Source organism: Python bivittatus, unplaced genomic scaffold (genome assembly GCF_059951505.1).
Source record: "Python bivittatus isolate LINGU-HERP-01145 unplaced genomic scaffold, Pbiv_v1 ctg000080_np1212, whole genome shotgun sequence".
Taxonomy (NCBI): domain Eukaryota; kingdom Metazoa; phylum Chordata; class Lepidosauria; order Squamata; family Pythonidae; genus Python; species Python bivittatus.
The window spans coordinates 4,159,096-4,168,854 of record NW_028277035.1 but is presented as its reverse complement, the minus strand read 5'-3'; the positions used below and the strand labels follow the sequence as shown (position 1 = coordinate 4,168,854).

General features: G+C 40.0%; 2 protein-coding genes across 11 annotated transcripts; one reads left to right on the top strand and one right to left on the bottom strand.

The window, feature by feature from the left end:
- The first annotated feature begins 109 nt into the window (after positions 1 to 109).
- SRSF2 (serine and arginine rich splicing factor 2) lies at positions 110 to 3,125 on the top strand. 8 transcript variants are annotated; one of them, XR_015794680.1, is made up of 4 exons: positions 110 to 650; positions 930 to 1,240; positions 1,507 to 1,610; positions 2,148 to 3,125. XR_015794680.1 is itself a non-coding variant. In XM_015889556.3 (3 exons), the coding sequence occupies exons 1-2, from the start codon at positions 289 to 291 to the stop codon at positions 1,231 to 1,233; spliced, it is 666 nt and encodes a 221-aa protein (XP_015745042.1). In that variant the 5' UTR covers positions 110 to 288; the 3' UTR covers positions 1,234 to 1,240; positions 1,507 to 3,125. The 8 variants fall into 8 exon arrangements, 3 of the variants coding, with proteins under 3 accessions (XP_015745042.1, XP_007436832.1, XP_015745041.1); XR_015794681.1 differs by lacking the exon at positions 1,507 to 1,610 and having other exon boundaries at positions 111 to 650; positions 2,148 to 2,260; positions 2,716 to 3,125; XR_015794679.1 differs by having other exon boundaries at positions 111 to 650; positions 930 to 1,610; positions 2,148 to 2,260; positions 2,716 to 3,125.
- Positions 3,126 to 3,551: 426 nt separating this feature from the next.
- Positions 3,552 to 9,720, bottom strand: METTL23 (methyltransferase 23, arginine). 3 transcript variants are annotated; one of them, XM_015889554.3, is made up of 6 exons: positions 9,605 to 9,720; positions 8,673 to 9,178; positions 6,794 to 6,898; positions 4,999 to 5,236; positions 3,900 to 3,984; positions 3,552 to 3,720 (listed from the first exon to the last, which is right to left on the bottom strand). In XM_015889554.3, the coding sequence occupies exons 2-6, from the start codon at positions 8,781 to 8,783 to the stop codon at positions 3,558 to 3,560; spliced, it is 702 nt and encodes a 233-aa protein (XP_015745040.1). In that variant the 5' UTR covers positions 8,784 to 9,178; positions 9,605 to 9,720; the 3' UTR covers positions 3,552 to 3,557. The 3 variants fall into 3 exon arrangements, with proteins under 3 accessions (XP_015745040.1, XP_007436831.1, XP_007436829.1); XM_007436769.3 differs by having other exon boundaries at positions 8,699 to 9,712; XM_007436767.3 differs by having other exon boundaries at positions 8,673 to 9,710.
- Between the last annotated feature and the right edge of the window lie 39 nt (positions 9,721 to 9,759).

Below are 9,759 nucleotides of genomic sequence, written 5' to 3'. Positions count from 1 at the left end.
GGCTTAGAGTCCAACGGAGGGGGCGCGGGTAGAATCGAGAACTGCTTCCGGGCCAGTGGCGGCCATTTTGTGGCGCTTAAATGCTCGAGGAAGGGCGGTACCTCGTTCACTTGGTCGTGGCGGTGGTCGGAGGTGGTGGCTCGTGAGTGAGGTGTGCTCTGTACGCCTCAGCCCGAAGTCGACGGCCGGGCTGTGATAACGTAAGCCTAACACAGCAAGCGTTTCTGTATCCTTAGGGACGGTTTGCCCGCTCCTCCTGCGTCTTTACGCCTTTTTCCGCCCTCCACCATGAGTTACGGGCGACCGCCGCCGGACGTGGAAGGCATGACCTCCCTGAAGGTGGACAACCTGACATACCGTACTTCGCCAGACACGCTCCGCCGCGTCTTCGAGAAGTACGGCCGCGTGGGGGATGTCTATATTCCCCGCGATCGCTACACCAAGGAGAGTCGTGGGTTCGCTTTCGTGCGTTTCCACGACAAGCGCGACGCGGAAGACGCCATGGACGCCATGGACGGAGCCGTGCTCGACGGGCGCGAATTGCGCGTCCAGATGGCCCGCTACGGCCGACCGCCGGATTCCCACCATAGCCGACGAGGGCCTCCTCCGCGCCGGTACGGAAGCGGCGGCTACGGACGTCGCAGCAGAAGGTGAGATTGAGGGAGAGGGCCCGACGGGCAGAGGAAAGGTCGATTGGTTCCTCCTAGGAAAAGACTTAAACGGGATGAGGCATAAGGTAGAAAAAAAGGGCCCGGGGCAATATGATAGCGTACTGGTCGGGGAAGGTCGGCGGGAAAGTGAGAGCCACGTGATACTGGAGGGGCGGCGGGTCGAGATTTATGCCGTTGGCGCGGTGAGTGAACTCGAAAGAGAGTGCGCGACTTTCTGGATATTTTCCAACCGCCCGTCTCTCTTTCTCTTCCACGCAGTCCCAGAAGGCGGCGTCGCAGCCGATCCCGAAGCAGGAGCCGATCCAGATCTCGTAGCAGATCGCGCTACAGCCGTTCCAAATCGAGATCCCGCACGCGATCCCGCTCTCGTTCTACTTCCAAGTCCAGGTCGGCCAGGAGGTCGAAGTCCAAGTCTTCATCTGTGTCCAGATCTCGTTCCCGATCGAGATCCAGGTCCAAATCCAGAAGCCCTCCACCTGTCTCCAAGAGGGAATCGAAATCAAGATCCCGTTCTAAGAGCCCTCCTAAATCTCCTGAAGAGGAAGGTGCTGTGTCATCTTAAGAAAACGGTAAAGTATCAGGTATTCTACTGAAGTTGCATGCTTTATTGTAGAAAAATAGTAGGCACTGGGATCTTAAGCATTCTAGAGTAAGGAAATGGGGCATGTTCATTTCTGAAGAGGGTGTTTTAATTTACAGCTAATAAAAGGCATCTTCATGTTTTGTTGCAATTAATAGCTTGCTTTTTAATATCTATTGTTTGAGACGCAACCTATTTCTGAAATGACTATTTTCTTACTGTTCTTATCCAACATCTGCATTTTCCCCTTTAAAGCTGCGGTCTCCTGTTTGCTTAAAGAATATTGGCCAGTATTGCAGATTTTAACTGATTTGGCTGATCCTCCAGGGACCAGTTTCTGTGGGCGTGTATTGGAGCAGGTTTGTCTTTAAATGTTAAAGATACACTATCCTATTAAGAATCTGTTCTATGGATACAGTTCTCAACAGCAACACTTTTAGAAGTGAAATGCAAAAGTTGGTAGAAACCAGTTTCTTCAGTGCAATTGTGGGCTTATAAGCATATGCTGGGTGGGAAAATGGATAGTGTGTCTTTAACCTCCCTCAAATTGTTTGGTCCTGTTTTTTCAAATGAAGGGGGCCTAGAACTGTTAAGGTTAATGACTAATAACACATCAAGGTTTTGAATAAGGATGAATGCATAATTAATATGAATCAGGTTGGATTTGGATTAGGGGTGGTTGTTCATAAATGTGTAGTGGTTAGTGGAGAGATCGGACAACATTTCCAAAAATCTCATGATGGCTACGTTAGTATCAAATGTGATGGTGGGAGGGAGACATACATGCTTTGAAACATGTTAAAAAGACCAATACCAGTAGGTATTTAAAAGCATCCATAAACTACAGGATACATACAAGGAGTACCCTTCCTAAGCATTACCTTTTTCAAATCTAGATACTGCAAATAGATGAGAAGTCTACATAAAGGATGCCTTTGGAGGAGAAATGATCATATGAATTGCCAGTCCTTTGGAGAGACTCCTGCACAAGCAACCGGCTGTTGAAAAGGTTATTTTGTAACACTTTGTCTAACTTTTTACTTTACGTTTTTGAGCCTCAAATGGCAGACTTTTACTTTTATGTGCCATTTTGTTGCTATTATTCAAATTTCTTGTAATTTAGTGATGTGAACGACTACAGATTTCATTATTGGCTTGGATATTTGAGGTAAAACTTCATTTTTGTTCATATAGTGCTGACTCGTTTGCAAATTAAACTGATAACTAACATGCTGCCTCAAGTTTATATTAAATATGCAGCTATAGTATGCTGAATAGCTTTATGCTGTCCAAATGTTCGATTTTTGTCTTCGTTCTCCCAATTCTGAATTTTAAAATTCAAGTGCATATGCAAATATTTCTTCAGGTCAAACATTAAACTTTACAGCTGACAGATTATTTTGAAAGATTTGTTTTTATCAGACAAAATTCTAATCTCTTCTCTTATGTATTTTTGTGCACTAGGCGCAGTTGTGTAGCAGTTGAGTAATGCTGGTTAGCTGTTAAGGTGGCGTGTTGCAGTGCAGAGTGCTTGGCTGTTTCCTGTTTTCTCCTGATTGCTCCTGTAAAGATGCCTTGTCGTGCAGAAACAAATGGCTGTCCAGTTAATTGTAATTGCCTGACAACTGCACTTCCAGTCACCCGGGCCTTGAATTAAAATAATGGAGCATACAGTGAGCACATCTAGCTGGTGATATACACACCTTATTTTTCCAGAATGGTAAATTAGACCATCTACATATGTGAACTTGCATATAAAAATGTAATGTTAAAGCATTTGATTCATTCCTTTTTAAGTACTGATTTTGGAGTATCTCTTAAAACATTCTGTATTATAACCACTGTGTCTGTAGTTTAATAAAAATAACACTTTCTTGGTGTTCAGTTTTTTTTAAACTGATGGTTTAAGTCAGTTTTGTCTGTTAGACTAGGACAGATCACATTAGTTTGCATTTTAAGTAAAACTCATCCAGCAAATTCACTCCTATACTTTATAAATCCTGTTTAGTTAATGGGACTCATTCTTATATAACAAAGATTGTTTTTAAAAGATTGTAGCTTCAACCCACATTTTTGGTATTATTCCTATGAAATCCATGTGTATGCTTAATAATTCAAAGGAAATATGCAGCAGAATTAGTATTGGCATGAACAGTGAATAAAATTCAGTACTAAAAATATTAAAATGCTGAGAATAAGTTGATTTGAATCCAGTGGTGATAAAGTGGGGCCATCAAATAAGGAATTGATGCATTTTTTATTTAAAAATCCATTAGAAAGGTTTCTAAGGTAATACAGAACAGATTTCAGTCCTTTATTTTTTTACTGATAACCATCATTTGAATAGTGTACATCCCTGGAAGAGAAGACCATGCAAGTTGTTCCTTGTTGGCTTCAAATGACTGCAATGGCACACATGTACTTTCCATCCCCCACTTGTATAATAATCCTTCAATAGACCAGTTGGCACTGAAAAAAAAAAAGGCAAGTAAATCTTAAAGCCTTGGGGCAAGTTTGGGTTTCCAGTAGCACTTAAAAGTTAAAAATTCTAGAAAAATTTATAGTGAACAACTTAAAGACATTTTGAATGAGTTGCTTCTGCAGATGTGTGAAAGCTAAAATCAGTGGGAGAGTGGGCATAACCATACCTTCTGACTTGGTAAGTAGTCCAAAACTGGGCATGTGGGTTCTTTTCCATTAAATAGTGTACTGTGCTTATAATATCTTCAAAGTCTGAAAAGCCAAATGTAGTTTATTTTGGTATGCTTAAACATAAGAATTAAATAATATATTGCTTTTGCATTTTTCTGGGTCCTAAAACTTCTGACATTTTATTAACTGTATTTTTATTTGTTGCCTATTTTCCAGTTAGTCTTCCTTTAGCAGTTGAGGCTTTTCCTGTAAGGCTGTTTATTGCACTGAGCAAATATTATTCAAAAGGCATTTTCAAGTTACTATAAGTGCATATCACAGCCTGAAAGGTTTGTTACAAACCTTGGTACTCAAGTACATTTAAAAAAAAATATCCACAAAACCTGTTTTAAATCAGTCCATCTGTAAAAACCACAGGGACCTGAAAGAATACTATCTTAGATGACAGTGCTTAAAAAAAATCTGCCTGGTAATTATCAAAATAAGGGATAAGTCCCGGATGCTTGCCAGATATTTATCCTGACCACCTTAACTCCAGCATAGTCAGGAATGATAAGATTTGTATTGTCCAACATCTTTATATGACTTTAAAAGCTAGCATGGTATAGTGGTTAAGATGGTGAATTAGTGTTGGAAATACATTCAAGTCCATCCTCAGTTCACTAGGGAATTGGAGCCAGACAGGGCTGTTATGGAAAAAGTGGAGGAAGGAGTACTATGTGGGAGGCAAACTATGTCTTGAAGTACATATTTGTGTATAAACAGAACAACTAAACTGAATTGCCTTCCTAAAATTTGAATTGCAAGTTATGCCAGCTGTCAAAACTTCACAAGTAGTAATAGGACACACACATTATGCTGTAAATAAAGTAATCCCTGAATAAAAAGTAATTACAGTTATGAATAACTGGGCAGAAATGGTCCTTTTAGAATGGCATGCCCTTTTAAAATCAGCTTCTTTCCCCATTAGTTTAGCAGTTGGTATAAATAGGACCTCAAAGTCTTGAGCTTACAAGAAACTGAATAATTTTCTTATTGCCATTATTCACATGCTCAAAATAGTTCCAACAGTGAATATTAAGAGAGACCATTTACCTTCTGGTTCAAAAAATACATCAGATCCCAAAATAAGGTCAACTGGGGCTAAAGTCAGCAGACAGGGTGATACATGACCCCAGGTAAGTCCTATAATGCGCACCCCAGAGAGGTTATTCATCTGGCAGCTTCTTTGGCAGTTGTCCAAGCACTGAGGGAACTCTGCATTATCTGATAATATTACTTGTGCACCGCATTTTGCTGCCACTATTCCAGGAAGACTCACACCTGCTCCAACCTGAACAGAATAAACTTAATTTGTGACAGCAGTTGTAATCCAAAATGTGTTCACAGAATGTATTCAAACTGATTCTCCTCTGCTCTCCATTTGTTAGAACTGTCAAAATGATATAACATTACCAAGTTACTGATATTTTACCAAAATTTTTGCACTCTTAAATGTAAATGTGAAATACCTAATGGCCTGCTGATGAATAAGTCAAATTATTGTTTCAAATTATTTGAAAGAAAAACTTTGGATAGAGAACACGACTTCAAATTCCTACTTGATACTTATGTAGATTTAATCTGTCCAAGACATTTAGGATCAGTAGAGAAGAACAGGATGGGATGGATTAAGTGATCAATAGTCAATCTTTGGGCTATTCTAAAATATCTGAGAAGTTAATTACAAATTTGAGGCAGGTTTTAATATTTTCAGATTCTCATTCTTTTGAACCTCATACCTGTGATGGAATGGACTTATGAAGGCCAGGCTCAGGGAGATAAGCGTGTTCTTAGCACCCAACAGGAGCATGGGAAGTTCAAGAAGATGAGGCTGGCACCTCCCTAAGGAATTCACGGTGTTGTGGCTGGCTGGCTTGGGAACTAGGGTTCAGTCTGGGGAGATTCTGTCTTGAGGTTGAAGCTAATAAACGCAACAGAACTATTTGCATTGTCTCTTGGAGTTTTTTGGGATGAACCTGACAATACCTGCTACATGGAAAGTGATAGCTGGACAACAGAAATGGATTCTCCACGACCTTATTGCATTGGAAAGAAATAAATGGTTTCAATTACTTAATAGACTGAAGTTACTTAAGAGCAACTTGCTTCCAATTACAGGATATATAGGTGATCATACGGAAATGTGATCATCTTTTTTTGAAACGTGTAAAAATTTTATACACCTCTATACGTGGATGGGATGCTATATATGTGTTTTCTTTCTCTATACATATATAAACAACACTAGTCCTTAGACATTCTATGAGAATGTAAAAAAAATTTGGTCTTGCTGCAGAATTTTAGCTTGCCTAAAATAGCGTACAAACTCATATGACAGTTTCTCAATTCAACTACAGGTACTCATACAGCAACCGTTTGCAGTTACTACAACAGTGATGAAAAGTAACTTCATGACCAATCCTTGCACTGATGACCTTCACAGGTCTGTAAAGCAATGGAAACCTGAAGTAAGATCATAAGTGCAGTTTCAGTTAGTGACCGCTTTGCTAATGACAGAGTTGCCGATCCCAATTGTGGTTGTTAAACAAGGACTACCTTTATAGTCAATTTTTTTATACCACAGAATACATTTTGTTCAAATCACCAATACATGAATGTCAATGTTGATGAATAATCATTACATGTAATAATTCTGGTCTATACTGTTCACATTTCATTTATCTACCTATTTACAATTCTTATCTCCCTGCACCATGCCCCCAAAAAAGCCTGTGGGTGAATGTGCAATATTCCAAACTAATCCAACTGATGAAGCAGTTTTTTTCCTTTTTCTTTTTTTAAAGGCTCTAATTCCATGGTGTTTGAAAGAAAATAATGTGACATTTACCTCCAGTATTCTCTTGCCACAGACAAGTCTTCTATGAAACCAGATATACTGGGCCAAAACCACTGCGCAAGGCCAAACATGCATACCATACTGAGGATCAAGAACCTGAAAAAAGAGTTTGTGTTGCAAAATATGATAGCATTAAAAGAATGTTTAAAATATGTATATAGCTTTCCCTATTTTTCTGGGCTTCAAGTAGTTAGTTTGTAAAATACTTCTATTGATACTTTTCTACAATGTGCTAGAACTGCATACAAGCCATAGGTCAAGAAGAAAGCTGAAATCAACACCTAATACATTTGGAATAATGCACATGCTATGTATTTTCTGTCTGGTATCTATAGAAAAAGTTGCTACTATTGATTAGAATAGATGCATCTTTAATCCATCTTTTCAGGATCAATTGAGGCTATTACTATATACATAACTATGTAGTACCAATGAAATGAAATCAAATCTAGCATGTGAGCCTACTAAGAAAATGCAAAGTCATACCTAATTCCTCCTTCAAGTCTTAGTGCTTAGTTACAGGTTCACTCAGAGAGGATGCCAAATTTACTATCAGGTGTGTGTGGGTGTGTGTTGCCTAGCTTGACAAAGTTAAGGAAATTTTACTACCCTTCTTAATCACTTTTACTTAAAACCAAATAAACTAAGTCTGTTTATTCCATCTACCAAATCTTATTTAAGGCTTACAAATGCAGACATCAGTTCAGAATATGATTTAGCTCAAGGAAAACCTAACACATGTAGTTATAGGAATGCCTGTTTTAATACAATGCTGTGGAAGAGACATATTGCAGTGGCCAATGTAATGAGTTTAACTCTACTGAGATAAGCCATCTACTCTCATTACATCACAGTACTTATAGCCAATTTCAAAAGCAAAAAACAATGATTACAAATTACATTCTATGTTCAGAAATGAACAGAGGTACATTTTCCCCTGCATATAAATTGGCACACATTTTCTAGTTTAAAAAGTTAACTGTCAAATGTCAAAACATTGTGAAGCTTTAATCCAGTTAGGTGTAACACTGAGATGTGACATGCTTGTGCACACAAAAATAAATTTGTGCTCTCCAATTTTTAAATTTTTTTTAGTTGAACTTGTAAAAACAAGTTTGGTGCCAAAAAAAAAAAAAAAACCTGAGAAGAAATTGCTGTATCCATTACTGAAAACATTATTCCTTGTTCATTGATTTGTTGATTCTTATTTCACTAACAAATAAAGGCTGTTAGATCCTGGAATTTACTCAGGATTTATCAGACCTCTAGCCAGTGATAAACATTGGGAAATGATACAGTATAATTAACTCTACCAAGTGTTAAATATATTGTTAATTATATGTTCAAATATTTGAAATGCTCTGGTGTATAAAACATGTTCATAAATAAATCTCTATGATCACTTGACAATATACCCCACTGCATTCAAAAAGTTTTACATTGAAGAAGCATATAGGGAAACCATATTAACTGGTTTCTGTTGTCAGATTGGTTTGAAATATAATAGTCCTCAGCTGACATTTTAAATTTGTCATTTCATCTGCAGGAATAAACATCTAAGTTTTAATTTAAGCTCCTCGTAAAAGTATTTTGAAAAACCAAAATCCCACTGGAACATGGACCCACTTTAGAAATATTCTAGGATGAAAATGGAAAGAAGCTATGTCTATCAAACTATCTTAAACCGATTTTCAGTACAATATTTCAAAATTATTCAAGAGCAGATTCTTAATAGTCCTGTGAAATGCAGAGGTGTTAAATTCGCTTCCAAGATAAAGGTGCCACAGTATTCCTGATGGCTTCTACGCTCCCTCGTTGCAACCTCTGACTCTCGTTCAGCAAACAATAATAATAATCATAACAATGGCACCTCAGGAATCAGCACCACCAACTCACGGGTCGGCTCATCCCTGTCTCCCTGTTTCCGATTCTTTCCAAACCGGTACTCCTTCACAGTCAAGTTGGACGCTACGTCGCACATGCCGAGTCCTGCGTACGATCAATAGGGCCCGACTGGCCATTCGCAGCCAATGGTGTCCATCTCTGGGGAGGGTGGAATTATGCAGAACCAGCCGACAGCGAAGGGCATCCACGTTTTGCGTTAGCAGTTACCTTCCTTCCCCAGTTTTTTTTCCCAGTTTATCTAGGTCGGCGGGCTGCGCTTCCGTCTCCTACAGAAGCTATTCAGACGGTTTATTCCTGCAGGGTAATTGATCCCATGGAGAAAGACTAATGCAGCTTAATTTCGCCTACGGTCACTCGCGCGTTCCCGGAAAGATTCGGGACCCTTTACAGCGCTAGCCATTGCGGCGAGTTGGAGTTTTCGCCAGGCTAGTGTAATGTGGGCTCGCATATAAGCCTTTAAGGATCAGAATCCTGTAGACAAATAAGCATTAGTAGTTAAAAAAAAAATCTACACCGACATCCAGAATCAAGCTGCGCCTCCCTACTTGTAGTATGAATAAACTCCCCTGTGCAGTTTTGCACCACCGTGCTTCAGTGTGAGCTGCCACCCCGAAATAAAAATCCAGTATCTCAGTCAGGCTGCTGTTTATGCACACTTCCTTGGGATTAAACCCCGCTGAACAGAGTAGGATTTGTGAGTAAATATGCGTCCGGTCGAACCTTTCCAGGTTCCTATGAAAGCGAACGGAAATCCCACTGCCTGAAAGTGTCTTCCCAACGGGCAACTTCCATCCAGGCTGGCCAACAACTCTCCCAAAGGCAGCTGCTGCAATAATCGGATCCTTTATCCCCTCTCTTCGCCTGCCTTCCTGGGCGACAAAGCACCCCACAACCCACCTCACAGATTAGCGCTGCTGGTTCCGCGCCTTGCTAAGAGCCCGCCTCCGCGTTGCGCAACAGCGACGCTGCTGGCTGGGGCGTCACGTTTCAAGATGGCGCCGAAGCACTTCCTCCTCCAATCTCATCCCGCCCGCCTCTCTTTCCGCTCCTCG